The sequence below is a fragment of the Sceloporus occidentalis genome, unplaced genomic scaffold, assembly GCF_023333645.1.
Source record: "Sceloporus occidentalis isolate IW3139 unplaced genomic scaffold, rSceOcc1.0.p SCAF_72, whole genome shotgun sequence".
NCBI classification, from domain to species: domain Eukaryota; kingdom Metazoa; phylum Chordata; class Lepidosauria; order Squamata; family Phrynosomatidae; genus Sceloporus; species Sceloporus occidentalis.
In genome coordinates, this window is record NW_028317052.1 from 2763079 (window position 1) to 2781130 (window position 18052).

Genomic DNA, 18052 nt, shown 5'->3' on the forward strand with positions numbered 1-18052 from the left:
AGCTTGGGATAAAAGACTAATTGGCACAGCCACATCGCATGATAGAAAATAATATGAAAACTACCCTTTGGTGTTGGAGGAAAGGTAGGAGTGGAAGCTGTGTTTCTCAGGCTATTGTTGAACTAATCTCAACAATTCTCATCATTCGTTCCTTAAATTTAGCTCTATCCAGGTTAATTTAGGATGATGCATTTAAAAAAATCAGCTAAGGAATAACAACTTGGCCTAACCCTTGATATAATATTCTGAAATCTCATTTGCTGGTTTAAGCACCAACTTAATGAATACCTGAATCTGATGTGTGTTTTTTTTGGCCCATTTAAAGCTGAAAGTAATCTTGCATACCTTCAACAGATTTAAAATTGATGCTCCCAAAAACATCTGGATAGAAAATGTATTGACTGCACAGGGTATCACACACAAGGTGCCATTCTCATTTAACCATGAACTAGAACATACCCTTAATGCCTGCGTTCCAAAACATTCTAATAACCAGGGAATGAGCCAAGATTTTGAGGAGCAGGAATTGGTGTAATGTACATTTTCATAAATTGTAATCTAATTATTTTAAATGCTTTGGAAAGACCCTCTTAAAATCATCTTTGCTGAAAGCCACTCTCATCACATGCTTTAATTTCCAGCACTCATCCATCTTTTACAGATAGAAATCCAGCAGCCAATACAATCATACGTTAGATAACACAAACATGTAACCCTGTACAAACTGATTAAAATACATCATGTGTAGGAAGCCTTATTTTTGCAGCTGCTCAGTACCATTGAGAAAGCTGCTGTGAGGACATCTGTAGGCAGTTTGCGTTGAATGGTCAAAAGGAATGGCCAATAAGTTCTTTTTGCAGTTATGTGTAAGACATATGGGAACCATTGGATATCTGTGAAGTAACACTTGTGCTCCTACTCATTCCCTGCTCTGTCCGTCCCCCAGAAGCTGTCCGCCTCAGAGCCTGGGGGCTGTTGCGGACCCCCATCGTACTGCCACGGGGGACACCTTGTACGGACCCTGAAGGATGACCCCATGGTTGGGGCCCACCTTGCATTGGGTGACCCCAGGCTTGAGGTGGGCCTCCCATGGGGTGACCCCACTGAGATCCAGAGCCACCAGTGGGATTATGGGACCAGCCAGAAGCTCCCGGGTAGCTGTGGCTGAACGCCTCGGGGGAGAGATTAGAGAGTATCATATTGCTAAAGCCTAGCCTCATGCTTTCAGAGTCAAACGCTTCAATTTCCCGTGCTTGGCGCTCCAACAGACTTCGTATCCGTTCGGTGCGCTCATTTTGAAGAGCCAACATTTCTTCTTCAATCTACGAATAGGAAAAAAAGAGCAATTACAAAAAAAGGCAAAACACACATTATATACAACAAAACAGTGTTAACAGCACAAACCTCATCATAGTCTCACCTCCCATGTTTTTACAGAGCACAGGTTGTTAAAGGACAATGCCCACTATACTTTTATGATGTTCCCATGGCTTTAAGGAACATATGTCATATTATGCAAGAAGTTGCATGGATAGCAACGTCATCATTTATTCCCGAGTTCTTACCTGCCCAAGATACTCTGCTATTTGAGAAGCTAGTTCTTACGAACTAAAAGCATCTCGGAGATAGAAGTGCAGCATCTCTTACGTACCCCGACGCAGCGTGCAATGTATTCACATAAATATTTACTTGTCATATGTCCTTACCCAAGACATGTATCCCTAGATAATAGCACCTTAGCGTCTGAAGTCTGGCTCAGGTGACACTCAGCTGTATCCAATAATGGATGTACTGCGATTAGATGCCTTGGGAAAACCAGAAACTAAAGGGATGCCCATACAAAACTTTGTGCAAGCGTGCTACTCTACTTCAAGTAACAAAAACCTACTTGGCACATTTTTTTTTAATTTTATTTAAATTTATTTATTTTAGGTACCCTACTGACGATATGAATCTGCCACATCCAGAAGGAAGGAAATAATGGAAATGCTATGTACCTTTTGCTCCAGCAGGGCCCTGCGCAGTGAAACCCTCTGCTCCAGTTCCCGCAGCTCCCGCTCGTGCTGAGCCTCCGCCTGCATCTTGATTTTGCTTTGATAGGCATTTAGTAATTCCAGCTCCTGCTGCAGCTGCATTTTAAGAACTTGGCACTCTGCTTCTTGTGCCTCATCCAGACGCAGCTGCCAAACCAGGTAAGGATAGGGTGTCACAACACAATACAGCTCCCTTTACTTACACACGGCCCGCTGCCTTCTCAGATAATATCTAGATCTACATTACATTTATATAAAAAAAAAAAGATGGACTGAATTTTATTACGAGTGATCGCTTACGACATCCAAATTCAGGCTGACAAAGAAACTTACTGCTTGCGTAGACAGCATTTCATTAATGCTGTGATCATACTGCTCAGCCAATATCGCGAGTTTGCGGGTCTGCTCCTCTTTCAGCCGTTTGAGCACCGCCTTGTGTTCGTTCTTTGGTGTGGTCTCCAAGAGGTGATTCCTCAAAGCTTTATACTGGCGTGTTTGGATTTTGCATGTGTCCTGGAACTGCTTCTTTATCTGTAACTCTTTAGACTGAACATAAGAAGCAGCCATGCATTAATTACATGATACAAAAAAGGTTTATAAATGACACAATGACAAAGCTGGTCACCACACTGTAGGTAGAACACTTGGTCATATTCTAGACAAGGGCCATATCCAGCAATGGGACCAGGTGAGGTAGCCGCGTGAACCTTCCCCAATGTTCTAAACACACACAAACACACACACACACACGACTGCCGCAGTATCAGCGGAAGAGAGAAACAACAACAAATATTTCAATTAAAATGAGAAAGTATAAGAAATTAGGAAAATGTCAAACCTCTGTCCTTGGGTGAATTAGTAGACACTGACGCAAGAAGCCAGGGTTGTAACAATAAATGTCAAACCACCATTGTTTTACATGAGCAGAAAAGCAATCACAAGATTATAGAAAACCAATAGGGGAACTGTAGATAAAGATGTGTATCAGACAATGGCTGACAACGTGCATTTCTATACAAATGGGAAGAAATAATCCTGTAACCCCTATGGAGAGAAGGATTCATAATTCATTGTGGGAATGGATGGATTTATTCAACCATTTTCTGCCTCAGAGGGTAATCAGCCAAATGCACACAATCTCACGGGGACAGCTGCCTCGGCACCGAGAAAAAATCATGACCAATTAGTACAAGGAAAGTTAATAACAGGGCAGAAATCAAACATCTGTCACTGCTCAATGGGAAGCTGCTTATGATCAGGCAGAATCGGGATCTCAGGCCGTCTCCAACAGCAAATTGATTTGCTGGCAAATAAGGTTTCCTGAGAGTAAAACTTAGCTCAGTTTCCAGCAGAAGAATAGATTTCTTTTGGATTTATGGACAGTGTTCTTTTGGCAGCACATAAGGGAATAGAAAAATTGCAAAGGAATTAAAGAGAAAGTCAGAAAAATGGACTGAACGACACTATTCTAGACTCGCTCACAAATCAGTATGATGTTATCGGTCCTAATAATATTGAAAGTAGTAGTAGCCAATTAGCCTGATTTGACAATCATAATCATCATAATTTGAATATATTTTGTTATCTTTACACCCCGAGACAAAATAAAATAAAAAGGGAAAAATAAAGACCTGCTTTCTCTTTAGGGAATTTCTTATTGTAGACTTTAGCAAATCCACAATAGCTTTTCCCCCAACAAGCTGGTTACCTTGAGGCTTTTGGGCTGCTGTCGGACCTCCATGACATGCTTGCGCCTAAGTTCCCTCTCGCGTCTCTTATTGTATTCCAGCTGGTTTGTGAGTTCTGTTTGGTGCTGCAGCTTTATGAGTTCACATCGCATCCTCTGAATAGTATTAAGGTGTCGGAACTCCAGCTCTTGCATGGATTCGTGCTGTCGAAGCAGCATTGCATGTTCTAAATCCTTTTGAGTCTGCCTTTTGTTGAGCTCCTAAAAAACAGACAGTATATATTGTGGAAATTAGATCCTCTGTATAAAACAGTTGTTTTGGAATGCAAACGAGTAAACTAGAAGCCAAACAGACAACAATATGTAATGTAAGCCCAAAATATTTCAGACGGAGGGTCTGGGTGGCTGCAGTCCATAGGTAAAAAGCTCATAGTATAACAATCTGAACCTATCACACACCTCTCTCACTAGATCCTGCTCCAGGTTGTGCCTGCCAAGCAGCATCCGCCTCTTAAATCTGCGGCACTCCAACTCCAGGTATTGCCTTTGTCGTCGCAGGAGATTAGCTTCTTCTTCAGCTTGGTAATGCTGGAAATTCTCTTTCTGCTTGGAAAGCCATTCCTGTTTTTCTTTCTTTGGGGTACTCTGGTTTTCATTTAGCTCCTAGTAATACAACATACGCATCAGTACAACTGCACATAAAGTTTAAACAGGCAAACGGCTCATTCTAAGCAAATATACAAGCTGGGGTGTACTGACCTCTTAGCTCCGACTTTCAACAAGAGCACTACATGAACCACTGAGCACAGGTCTCAAGGTAGCAATAAGTACAGCGTTTAATAACACGGAACGTGATTTGTTTAAGGATTAGAGTTTGGTACCTTCTAAAGAGATAGAAAAACCCACTGCTTTGCTGTACCATTCTACTGTCAAAAGAAAAGCCTTGGGATACAACATAATAAGATGTGTAATTCCAGATATTTGTTATATAGTATCTCCAGCTTAAAAACTTTATTACTTCTTCCAACTTCAAGGAAGTGACAAATACTTGAGTAAGACCGAGTTGTTCACACTTTCCAAATGACCTCACCTCTTTCAGCTGCTCCTTGCGAAGTTTATATTCTCGTTTTTGTGACTCTAAAAAACTGTTCAGTTCTTTCTTTTGCTGCGCCTGGATATGTTGCTGGAATTTCTTCTCTTCATTTGCCATCAGCTTTAGCTATAAAAAAAAAGAAAGAAAAAAAGAGGATACAGAAATCAGAGAGCAATTTTGTGGTGGGGGGGCCATAACAAATAAGTTAGATTTAGTCACGAAGTAAAAGGGCCTGATATCTTTATTGTAGCATTTTTACATCAGATCAGTGAGCCAAAAGTTGGTGGTGCTAGCTCCAGCGAACAGGGGAGACTCCAGGCTATCTAACAGACCGATTTCTTGTTTTCCCACCAGGGCAAAGATCATAGGACGTACTTTTACGTCCTCTGTCTCCAAGGGTCACAAAGAGGTTAGCATAGAAATATTTACATTGAGCTGGTATACAATACATAGCAAATGCTGTGTATTTTTGTTATGTGCTGAGAGCACACGAAAGACTCACAACCTCACCTCTTTATCCATAGCCGCCTGATGTTTCTTAATAAGTTTTTCCATTTCTGCGGCAAAGTTGTTTCTCTGTGTTTCTAGATCTTTGTCTAAGCGAAGACGATGCTCATCCATCTCTGCCTTAAGCTTGTTCTCCAATGCCATGAGCTGCTTCTGATGTTGCCTCCTCATGCGCTTGTAGCCAGACATCTGTTCCCGCAACTCAGAATCTTGCTCATGCTCCTGAATCTGCCTCGTCACCTAAAAGCAGAAAATCAAACAAGGATGGGTGTATTGGGTGGGTAATCCTTTGTACATTAACAACCAATGCATGTAACAGCCATTTTGCTCAGCATGTACATTAATTTAGTGATACAAGATGTCTCCAAATATGGTGGCTACATTTTAGTTCTTAAATGATCACCTTGAATTAATGCCAGAAACAGTACAATGTGGAGTGGAAGCCCTGATTCATCAAGCATACTTACAATCTCTACATGTAAACACAATTACAATCTGACAACGTGCAAGCACAAACAGTAACGTCACAAAGGTAAGGCTTGTTTTGCCCACAATGAAAAACACTTCACGTGTGTAGACATTCAGTGATACTGCTACGTAAAGGTATTCCCATTCGGGGGATCAGAGACTAAAGCTCATTTAAATCACAAATTAAAAAGTTACCAAAGAGGCTGTGCGTATGGTGGCAAAGTGTTCGCGGTTGCGATAGTGAGATTTATGACGAGAGACTTGGGGAGGAGACTGCGGTTCTGATGGCCGCGTTCTAGGTTCCGGCTCTTCTGGGTAACTTTCTTCCTCCTTAACACAAAAAAATAAACAAAAAAACTTTATAAAACAGTAGTTTAGTCAACTTATGTCTTTACTACAGTGAATGTGAGGCCTCGACAATCAATCTATAAAGGGATGTAAAACCTGAAACCAAAAAGAAAAATTAGCAATAGCCTCTCACATGGTATTTCAGGGCTAAAATCCATACACGTGGCGGGTATACTCACCGGCTTTAAATGAATGACGGAGCTGTTTGACATCACGGTATGATCTCCTTCCATCATGTCCAGCTCACTCTTATCATCCGAGGCATCAGGAAGACTGTTCACACTACTGCTTTGACTACTGGCACTAATAGACATGCTGGGAATAGACTGGTTGCTACCAATGCTATTGACAGTCCCTGATCGGCCAATGCCATGTTCTTGATCCTGGAAAAAATTACCCGCACATTAAAACTTTGCAACCTAGCAACTGAACACCGAGCTCTGGTCTTACACCCTACGCAATGCATATACACTTAAAAACATTATTTTCCGTTTTTTGTAGGTCCCCCATTTGCCTCAATTTACCCAAAAGGCTACACATGATCTGTATACTGTGCTGGTAGAAATATAAGATGATAAGAGTGTTACACATATGACCAACGGCTACATGACCCAAAACATTTCCAAATACATCATAGCACATTAAAATACAACGAGGTGGCACTTCAGCCACAGTCGCTTTTCTAATGCTGCCGGCTGTAGAAATCGGGCATGTTTAGGGTCACCAACAACAGGTATCGTTGTTTTGAATAACGAGACCCCTTGAAGAACAACCACTGAGTTTTGTTTTTATAGTGAGGCAGATGACTGTACTCGCTAAACATTTGGCAGGAGATTTGCTGGACAGTTTATTATTTCAATTCCCTGATACCACTAGCCCTGTATTATGTATAGTATAATCTGTTTTAAGCTATACCTTATGCAGTAGGGGTTGCTCTCTAGATGTGTTGGCCTAGTATTTTGTAAGCGCCCAAATTATGAGTTCTATCAATTTCAAGATAAAGAAACATTGACTAGTATGATAACGGAATGAAACTAAGGTGTGTGTCGGGTACCTCTTCCTCCTCCTGCGTCTCCACAGCGGGCCCATTGTGAGCCTCTTGGAAAAGCAGCTTCTTCATCTTGCGATACTGGAGGTTGTCCAGCTCCCTAACAGCATCTTTTGTCCTCTGGATCAGGTCAATTAACACCGTTTCAGGCCTCTCCCGCAGGACAAACATGTGCTATACAAATAACAGGAGTATTAGGCAGTACAAATCACAGTAACACAAAACGAACGCGGACAAACCGCATAAAATCACTGTATTACAGTTAACAACCGTAACGTATGTTCCACGGACAGCGTACTCGACACGCAGAAAATAAGGCTCATCATAAGTATTAACAGTACAAAATGTTTAGATAATGAGAAAAAATTTGTGTGTGAAATATATTAATATTAAACTACATAATAAAGCATAGAAAGTAAAACATTTATAGCAATATAGTAATATTGAGAACAACCCTGCAATAAAACCAAATAGGTTTCCAATGTAAATCCTAGTCTAAGACGTGCAGGCAAGGACACGAGGTAGGTCACCGATTCCTAACCCACTATTACACAAGCTCTTTTATTAGTGTATACTTTATATACATTGCTTTGAGCATGGCACCGAGTGGCAACTATATGAGACTGAGCTTTCCACCAACTTACAGCGATCTTGATTTTGTTAAATCCCATGAATGTAGTGTAGGAAAGAACTTAAACTGTTCAAGATCAGCAGCATGCCTCTTATTCAATCTGCTTATCGTGAGCAAAAAGATAAAGGCAGCAAAAGCAAAAATCAAATACACGTCTGTATGAGTTCATCTACAAAGAGTCCTGCTCTGAATTCATAAGAGTAGGTGGGAGTTTTAGGTAGAGACATATTTACAATACAGATGCAGTTACAATTATATATGTTACCACTAGGAGGCGGTATTGCTTAAGGAGAATATATTATTTGTTTTGATAGTTACTGTAGTTTGGGGTAGCCGTATTAGTCCAGTGTATAAGAATGCAAAAAAACAGAATGTTGCAGAATCTTGTAATACCTTTTTTATTGGACTAACAGTATTTAACATAATAGATGAGCTTTCGGGAGTCCTCCCTTTATCAAGTCAAAAGCATTTCTGACCAAGCAAGTGAAAAACACAGTTTAAAACTGACCAGTACATGTTCTGATACAGGGTTAAAACAGGGGTTAAAACAACACGGTAGAGAATTTGCAGACAAAAAACTAAGAGGGTCGTAAATAGTAAATAGTGGCATATACTGCACAGATAAGGCTAGGGGGGAGCAGGGGTAAGCGTGTAGGAGAGAGAGAAGAAGAGAAAGGAGAAAAAAACCAAAAACACAGGTTATAGGAAGTTTTGATAGTGTGCTAAGAAGCTCAAATCCACATTAAGTCCTCTGTTTTTACAATCATAAAAATGTATTATTTTGGCTTCAAATGTCTTTCTTTCTTGGGTGTTTTTAAAATGACCTCTCAGTGTTTTGATTTTAAGGTCATGTATGGAGTGACCGGTTTGGGTGAAGTGGTGCCCAACTGGAGTGCAAAGGTTTTCTTCATCATGATGATTGATGGAGTATCTGTGCAGATTCATCCTTTTATTGAGTTGCTGGCAGGTTTCACCGATGTAACACCCTATAGTACATTTGGTGCATTGAATCATGTATACAACATTTTGTGAAGTGCATGAGTACGATCCTTTAATATTGTATGTCTTGTGGTTGTGGGTGGCAATTCTATACTTGTAACCATGGATGTGGAATCTCTATACACCAACATCCCACACGTAGATGGAATTGAGGCCTGCTCTCTGTTCCTCTCAGAACATACTCATAACCAGAAATACAGTCCTCAAACCATTACTAAACTCATAGAATTCATCCTCACACACAACTACTTCAGTTTCAACAACAATATATATCTGCAAACCATGGGCACTGCCATGGGGACGAGAATGGCACCACAATATGCCAATCTATTTATGGCTGACCTGGAACAACGATTCTTCGAAACACAACTTCACAAACCCTACAAATATTATCGCTACATTTATGATATTTTCATTGTCTGGACGGACGGAAAAGTAAACCTCAGAGAGTTCCATAACGCATTTAATACATTTCACCCACCTATTAAACTCAAAATGGACTTCTCCACAGAAAGTGTAAACTTCTTGGATACAACTGTCACAATAAACAAGGACACACTACATACATCCCTATACAGAAAACCCACAGACCGATCCAACTACCTGCACAAATCCAGCTTCCATCCATCCCACACAAAGCAAGGCATCATCCATAGCCAAGCCACCAGGTACCACCGCATCTGCTCCAACACTGATGACAAAGACATGCATCTAAAAACACTGTCTGAGACACTCAAACAAAAGGGATACAAACCTAGGATCATCAATAAGAAAATTAACTCTGCTCTACAAACACCACGTGAACACCTGTTGCAATACACAGACAAACATCCTCACGCATACCTCTAATAGCCACATACAATCCTGCCCTAGAAGAAATCCGAAACATCATCAAGGATCTGCAGCCAATGCTAGCAGAGGATGTGGTGTTAAAAGAAATTCTCCCTGAACCCCCCATCTTGGCCTTCAGACAACCAGCTAATCTCAAACAAAAGCTGGTGAGTAGCAAACTACATACTGAAACAACACACACAGATAATGGAAGCAAACCATGCAACAAAGCCAGATGCAAACTTTGCCAACACATCTGTACCAGCAACACAGCCACCCACAACAACAAGACATACAATATTAAAGGATCGTACTCATGCACTTCACAAAATGTTGAATACATGATTCAATGCACCAAATGTACTATAGGGTGTTACATCGGTGAAACCTGCCAGCAACTCAATAAAAGGATGAATCTGCACAGATACTCCATCAATCATCATGATGAAGAAAACCTTTGCACTCCAGTTGGGCACCACTTCACCCAAACCGGTCACTCCATATGTGACCTTAAAATCAAAACACTGAGAGGACATTTCAAAAACACCCAAGAAAGAAAGACATTTGAAGCCAAAATGATACATTTTTATGATTGTAAAAACAGAGGACTTAATGTGGATTTTAAGTCAAGACACGGAGGCTCATATTGTGCTTAACCCTTTCTTTACTCCCATACAGCAGCAAAGAAAAACTACAACAGTGAATAGAAAAAACAAGTAGGAGTGTACATACAATAACCCCTCCCACATAACCTGCATCCCATAAAAGGTGACACACATCCCAAAATCCTCCTCTTTCTTTGCTGCTCCCAGACAGCAGATAAGTATTCCCGGTTTTCTTACTCTATTAATTTGCTTTTGGCTTCTGTGGTTGGGCTGCGGTTTTCCCCTTATGGGATTCCGTGTGGTCTAGCTGTTTTTTCGTGACTTATTACCATTTACTGTTGATTATTACTGTTGATTATTCTGTTATCGTTGTGTGCGTGTGTTTTTCGTGTTGGTTCTCCCCGTGCCCTCGGGCTGTTCGGCCGGCCGAGGATCCTTCTGGGTGGCCTCGGCCCCCTTCCCTTCCCTTCCCCGTATCGTGCGGCTTTGTCTCTTGCCGGCGACTTTTTCGCGCCGGCGGTTCTTCTACTTACGTTTCTCCGGCTCTCTCTTCTTTTCCCCTTCGGCGGTCGCGTGTGCGTCTGCTCGTTCGGGCGCATTCTAGGCTTTTCTCTCGCGTCACGGACGTCCTTCTGCTCGTCCGTTCACGCATGCCCCTGGCTCCTCCCACGCTGCTTCGCGGGCTTTTTCTTAGTCCTCGGACGCGTTCTGGATAGGAGCCTCGGGTCGAGAGTCCGGTAGCTGCTCGGTTTGCCTTTCGGTCTTTCCATCTCCTGTAGCTTGGCGTTTAGGTGTTCTTCTTGAACCCTTGAGCTTTTGAGTTTGTTTCCCCAGAGCTTCGCTAGGGTAGATTCTTTCTCCCTGTCGGTTGCTTTATCCATTTCTCTCTTAAAGGGGCATATCCCTGTTCTGCTATTCTTGTTCAAATTGATTGCTATTGATCTTATATACAATTTACTATGGCTGGTCACCACTCCCCATCAAAAGATTTGTCTGATATTGAGTCCTCTCCCAGAGAGGATCACATTGCTGATCTACCTTCTGTTGATCCTTTACAGGAATTAAATTCCTCTGTATCCATGGCCATTGCTTCTGCAATGTCCTCTATGACTACGGCCTTGTCAGCTTCTCTGACTCAGGCCATTAAAAAATCACTACCTGTATCTGTTCAAACTCCAGATCCTCCCTCTGATTCTTCCCATAAAACATCTGGGGGAAGAAAGGTGTCCTTTAAGTCTCACCATACTAATATATCTGCCTCCAGAACCTCTAAGACAGATGACGATTTTGCCATCCATGATAGCGTTCCACACAAACGCAAAAGAGCCCTTACCCGCCGGGCAGAACAGGCGAGGAAGTGGAGGAGTGCCAGGGCACTTTCCTCTAGCTCTTCTGACTCTGACTCAGAAGCTGTTGAGGAGGCTTGGGATTTATCTGACTCCAGTATGGAGGAGCAGTTAACTAACGATTCTGCACCACCTTCTGAGGTTGCTGCGCAGGCTAGCTCCTCGCAGTCAGGTCCCCTTACAAAAACTCAGGACACGGCAGTCCTTGATCAATTTGGTGAGCCATATTTCGACCCTGAGGAACTCCATCACCCCCGTTCTGCCGAGTGGGTTCCTTCGGACCATGTGGCCCGCTATTTGCAATCCAGGGTGCGTAAGCCCTTAAGCAAAAGTTTGCGCAGTAAACTTCGCGCGGAATGCCCGCGACCTATTATCCCGGGCAAGGTCTGTGATACCCCTGTTGTTGACCCCAAGATGGTCCAGTTTTTGGCTAAGTCTGGGTGGAACCCCCGTAAAGGCCTGGAATCAGCCCTTAGGGCCACACAAGATAAGCTGCTGGATATCTTCGGTCCCTTGACCAAGATGTTCCAAATCATTGAAGAATGGGTGGCCTCCGGTTCCCCTCCAGACCCTGTGGTTCTCCGTGGCTGGATGCAGCGAGCGATATGCATTGCCGGCAACACGAATACCTCCCTCTCTATTGAGCGGCGTAAAGCCATTCTGTTTAAGATTGAGCCAAAATTGTCAAATTTGGCCCTCACGGAGATGGGTAGCGAGGCCCAGGGCCTCTTGTTCGGGGATTCCTTTAAGGACCTCGGGCGCTATGTAGGGGCCTTCACGGCTCTGGATAAGGCTCAATCCTCTATGAGGAAAGTCTTTAACCCTCGGGTTTCCCCCAGGGCCGGCAGAGGTAGGAGCCGTCTGTCCGGCCGCTCCTTCACGGGCTCGGGTCGCTCGAGTCGAGGCTCCTATTCTCCATTCCACTCTCAGCGACCTCAGTTTCAGGACGCCGGCAGACAGCCGTTCTTCCCACAACGCGGACGCTCGTGGCGCTCCAGAGGTCATCGTGGATCCCAGCTTACACGCCGTCCATCCGGTAAGTCCCTCTCTATCTCACCATTTTTCCCGTTATCCTGTCGGGGGCAGACTCACCCATTTTTTACAGGCCTGGCAAGCTGTCACTTCCGACGCGTGGGTACTACGGACGGTCAGGGGTTATGTCATCGAGCTGGTCGGGTCTCCCCAGATGTCTTCCCTTCCGAGGCCTTTCCACTTCTCCCAACTCGATGCGGAGCTGGTAGATGCCGAGATACTCTCCCTGGCCGAGAAGAACGCCATAGAACGGGTTCCCCCGGACACCCCAGGCTTCCTCAGCAATATCTTCCTTGTGCGCAAAAAAGGTGGAGGCCTTCGTCCGGTTATCAACCTCCGGCACCTCAACGGTTATGTTCGCTACCGCCACTTCAAGATGGAGGGCATCCATCTCCTTCGGGATCTCCTGTTGTCGCACGACTGGATGGTCAAAATAGATCTCAAAGACGCTTATCTCACGGTTCCCGTGGCGGAGCACTCCAGGAATCTCCTTCATTTTCATTGGCGCAATGTCTCCTGGCGTTTCACTTGTCTCCCTTTTGGTCTTTCGTCAGCTCCTTGGTGCTTCACCAAGCTACTCAAGCCTGTGGTGGCGCTCCTACGGTCTCGGGGCGTTCGTCTGATTATTTATCTCGATGATATGCTTCTCATGGCTCAGGACAGGGAGATCCTCCACCTGCACACCCAGTGGACGCTGGAGTTGGTCCAACAGTTGGGTTTCCTCATCAACGAGGACAAGTCTCACCTCATCCCGTCCAGAAGACTGGAGTTCCTGGGTTTCGTCATGGACTCCGTGGGCAGTGTTCTTCGTCTTCCAGTCTCAAAGATCCACTCCATCAAGAAGGAAATCCGGCGGGTTCTACGTTTGCAGACAGTTTCGCTGCGCCACTTAGCCCGCATTATCGGCCTCCTGGCAGCCTCCATCCAGGCAATCTTTCCGGCCCCTCTCCAGCGGAGTTACGTTGGTGGTTGGCCAACATGTCCGCCTGGAACGGCAAGGCGATTTTCGGCACTGCCCCGGATCTGTCAATCGATTCGGACGCCAGCCTCCACGGTTGGGGCGCGAGATGTGGCAAGATTTCCACGGGCGGTCCTTGGTCCAGGAGGGAGACGGGTCTCCACATCAATTGCCTGGAGCTTCTGGCGGGCTCGTTTGCCATACGGAGTTTTTCCAAGGATCGCATCAATTCTTGCATCCGCCTGCGCATGGACAATGTCTCTGCAGTGCGCTATATCAATTGTCTGGGGGGCACCCAGTCAGCCATTCTGGCGGATTTGGCCAAGGACCTATGGTCCTTTTGCTTGGAGCGCAACATCACGTTGCAGGCAGAGTATATTCCCGGCCTTTCCAATGTGGTGGCGGATTGGAATTCGCGCTATCTCTCCGACGCCAGCGACTGGACCCTGGAGTGGGGGGTGTTCTCTATTATGGAGCTCTGGGGTCCGCTCCGCATCGATCTTTTCGCTTCCCGGTTGAATTCACGTCTCCCTCTCTTTTTCAGCTGGCGGCCGGATCCGGACGCGCTGGCGGTGGGCGCTTTTCTTCAGGATTGGTCCGGAGGCCGGCACTACGCTTTTCCTCCGTTCGCTATGATCCCCAGGACGCTCCTTCAAGTCCGCCGGCAACAGGTCTCTCTGGTGCTCGTGGTTCCCTTTTGGCCCTCCCAGGCTTGGTTCCCCAGTCTCCTGGACCTTCTGGTAGAGGTGCCGCGGTTGCTCCGTTCTCACGGGCCTCTTCTTCTAGACCCTTCAGGGGCTCCTCACCCGTTGATTCAAGACGGCAGTCTTTCTCTCCTGGCTTGTTTGGTCTCCGGGAATCCGGACAGTCCGCCAGCCTTTCGGTCTCGGCTCAGCGGCTCCTGGCCGGAGCGTGGGCTCCAGGTACCCACAAGTCTTATGGTACAGCCTGGCAAGCTTGGTCTGCTTGGTGCTTGGAACGGGGTCTGGATCCCTTTTCAGCTCCTCTAACCTCTGTTATTCTGTTTCTTACCTCTTTGTTTGAGTTGGGTCGCGCTTACAGGACGGTCAACCTGTATCGTTCGGCGATTTCCGCGGCTCATGTTGGGTTTGACGGGGTCCCTCTGGGCAAGCATCCGTTGATTTGCCGTCTTCTTAAGGGTATCCGGTTTGCTCGGCCGCCTCGACCCAAGTATTCTTCTACTTGGGATGTGTCTCTGGTTCTTCGCTTCTTTCTCTCGTGGCCCCCTAATTCTGAATTGTCCTTGCGGCAACTGTCAGCTAAGTTGGCTATGTTGTTCTGTCTCATTTCGTGTAAACGCGTCTCTGATGTTAGGGCTCTTGACTGGGACGCTCGTTCCTTTGTGCCTGAGGGGGTGCGTTTCGATATCTCGCGTCGCACTAAGACCTCTATTATGTCGGTCACTTATCCGGCCTTCCCGGCTAATGCTGCTCTGTGTCCTGTGGTTTGTCTCCAGGAGTATGAAGCGCGCACTTTGGCTTTCCGTTCTGCTCTTTCTCCTCAGCTGTTTCTCTCTTTTCGGTCCCCTCATTCTCCGGTGACGTCAGCTATTTTGTCTCGCTGGATCAAGTGGGTTATGTCCCTTGCTGGTGTCGATGTCTCCAAGTTCGGGGCGCATTCTACTAGGAGTGCTGCGGCGTCCAAATCCCTGGCTCTGGGGGGCCGCCTGGAGGATATTTTACGTGCGGCGGATTGGTCCAGGGAATCCACTTTTCGGGATTTTTATTTCAAGCCTATTGATCATGTTTTTTCCTCCGGGGTTCCCTAGCTTTGAACTTGCACAATATGAGCCTCCGTGTCTTGACTTAAAATTTTTGGATTTTCCTAAAATATGACGTAAAGTCATGATTTTATGAAAGACACGGAGGCGAATATTGTTCCCTGCCCGTTTCTTTTCCCCCCCGTGGTTGTGGGTTTTTTGCAGTGTGTTTTTCTTGGCAGGTTGGGAGGTTGCTATGGTCTGGTAGGTTTCTCTTTTCCTCCGTGCTGCGGTTGGGCTGTTTTTTCCTTGTACTGTGTATCTATGTATTTGTTTATATGACTGCTGTTGTGTCTTTGTTCTGTGCCTTTTTTCATGGTTGTTCTGCATATTTTGGCCTCTGCGGTTGTTTTGTTGACTGAATCACTAACTCGTGTCCGCATGTTTTTTCCTCGTCTTCTGTTTCAGGTTCATCCTTTTAGTCCTCCCCTACGTGGTGGTGGTTGATCTTCGATGCGACCAGTCTCCTGTCCTTCGGCGTTCTGCGAGTGGTTTTGGCGACGGAGTCGGTTTCCTGTTTGGCTCATGTTGCCTGTTGGTTCCGGTTTGGGTTATCCGGTCTTCGTCGCAGCCTAGAAAGAGGAGGATTTTGGGATGTGTGTCACCTTTTATGGGATGCAGGTTATGTGGGAGGGGTTATTGTATGTACACTCCTACTTGTTTTTTCTATTCACTGTTGTAGTTTTTCTTTGCTGCTGTATGGGAGTAAAGAAAGGGTTAAGCACAATATTCGCCTCCGTGTCTTTCATAAAATCATGACTTTACGTCATATTTTAGGAAAATCCAAAAATTTGAGCTTCTTGGCACACTATCAAAACTTCCTATAACCTGTGTGTTTTGTTTATTTTTTTCTTTTCTTTCTCTTCTTCTCTCTCTCCTACACGCTTACCCCTGCTCCCCCCCTAGCCTTATCTGTGCAGTATATGCCACTATTTACTATTTATGACCCTCTTAGTTTTTTGTCTGCAAATTCTCTACCTTGTTGTTTTAACCCCTGTTTTAACCCTGTATCAGAACATGTACTGGTCAGTTTTAAACTGTGTTTTTCACTTGCTTGGTCAGAAATGCTTTTGACTTGATAAAGGGAGGACTCCCGAAAGCTCGTCTATTATTTTAAATACTGTTAGTCCAATAAAAAAGGTATTACAAGACTGTTTTTTTGCATTTTGATAGTTATAATCACAGATTCCACAATGAAGTTTTATGTACAATGCTATATTCAAGGCCTCTCAATGGGGCTTAAAATAAAAACAGTGGGATTGGAAGTTAAAGCCGGTAGAGGGGGTTATCGCCACTGTACCCTCTCTAGTTAAAGGTGGCAAGGGAAAATTACACCAGGACAGGAAACTAAATATGCCAGTTCTGCCGCAGATTTATAAAGAAATGTACTTCTCTGGTTTTAAACCAAAACCTTTAAAACCATTACTCTGATAGACAAGCAAAAACCACAAGTTACAGGTGGGTTTATGAAATGCCTTTATCTACTTTAGGTTTTGGCAGGGAGGAGGGAAAATAGGAATTTTGTAACAATTAAGCTAAAATAAACGTAGGCAGTTGAGAAAAGGTTACCAACAGTAAAGATTGGAATGTTCAGGCATTTCACAAAGGAAGTTTAAAAAGAAAAAACACGCATACAAAGGTTATTTATATTTTCCTTTTTAGTAACACTGACCTTAAGCAGTTCATCTGATGTCGGCCTGTCTTGAGGGATTTTCTGAAGACATGAATCTACAAAGTTCCGGAAGTAGTCAGACCTAGAAAAATAAACAACCCCAAAACACGTAAGGGAAAATTCTCAATTATGTTTAAGAAAAAAATATCGCATTTTCCGTATAACTGTTTTTACTACCGGCAAATACCATATCATGTATATCAAGGAAGGGCATGCAAAGAATCTGGGTCAACAACTAATTTTTTTTTTTACTTGCAGTTCTACAAATAGCCACTAGGGAAGGCAGCATTTTAGGCATCATTTACAGAATGCCTGGACCTTCTCTTTGCTCATTGCCAAATGTATTTTGCATGAATGCACAGCATGCATTGATTAAGTTGTCTATCAAACATGTTTTTTCTTTCATAAACACAAATGAGAAAGGTTTCTGATAAGCATCATAGCGTTGAGTGCAACAAGTGGTGCAAACAATCAAGACAGATAATAGAACAAGGGGACAGATATATAAAAAAAATTACAAAAAAAGAATTTGTGTTTCATGGCCATATAGACACGCGCACACAGAGAAGGTCTGATCTATTCATATACATACACATATATCTATCTATCTATATCTATATATACACACACACACACACGCATATATATACATACATACATACACACACACACAGGTATACATCTTTCACTAGGCAGCATCACTACTGGAAACCGCCTTATAATATCCCTGAGAGCTTAAACTCTAGAGGATAAGAAACTCTCTTTTTCTACCGTGATCAGTCTTTATACAGTTGCAATTTAGAATTGTATGCAGACTGACATAAATGTTTCCCTACATGCAAGGATTGAAAACACAAACGTTCTTACTATTACATTATTTTGTCCTCTCAATAATCCATATCAAACCGGGACAGTGGAAGACAAAGGGAAGGAGGTGCGTTTCTGGTAAGCTATGTTACCATAGAAGACGGTATACTAAGCCTATATTTAATTAGAATAAAAAATGCGTAATCT

At 44.0% G+C, this 18052-nt stretch overlaps 1 protein-coding gene across 2 annotated transcripts in view; it reads right to left on the reverse strand.

Annotated features, from left to right (window-relative positions):
- Nucleotides 1–860: 860 nt before the first annotated feature.
- The window catches only part of LOC149286091 (serine/threonine-protein kinase TAO1-B), a 29383-nt gene continuing 12191 nt past the window's right edge, over nt 861–18052 (reverse strand). The window contains exons 9-19 of one of the 2 annotated variants that reach the window (XM_089494359.1): nt 17039–17120; nt 7191–7358; nt 6316–6519; nt 5984–6118; nt 5324–5560; nt 4811–4939; nt 4180–4383; nt 3742–3981; nt 2367–2579; nt 1998–2180; nt 861–1322 (exon numbers count right to left, since the gene is read on the reverse strand). In XM_089494359.1, the coding sequence (XP_089350485.1) occupies nt 861–1322; nt 1998–2180; nt 2367–2579; nt 3742–3981; nt 4180–4383; nt 4811–4939; nt 5324–5560; nt 5984–6118; nt 6316–6519; nt 7191–7358; nt 17039–17120 (2257 nt within the window). The remainder of the gene's footprint in view (nt 1323–1997; nt 2181–2366; nt 2580–3741; nt 3982–4179; nt 4384–4810; nt 4940–5323; nt 5561–5983; nt 6119–6315; nt 6520–7190; nt 7359–17038; nt 17121–18052) is intronic. The other variant, XM_089494360.1, reaches the window with a different exon arrangement.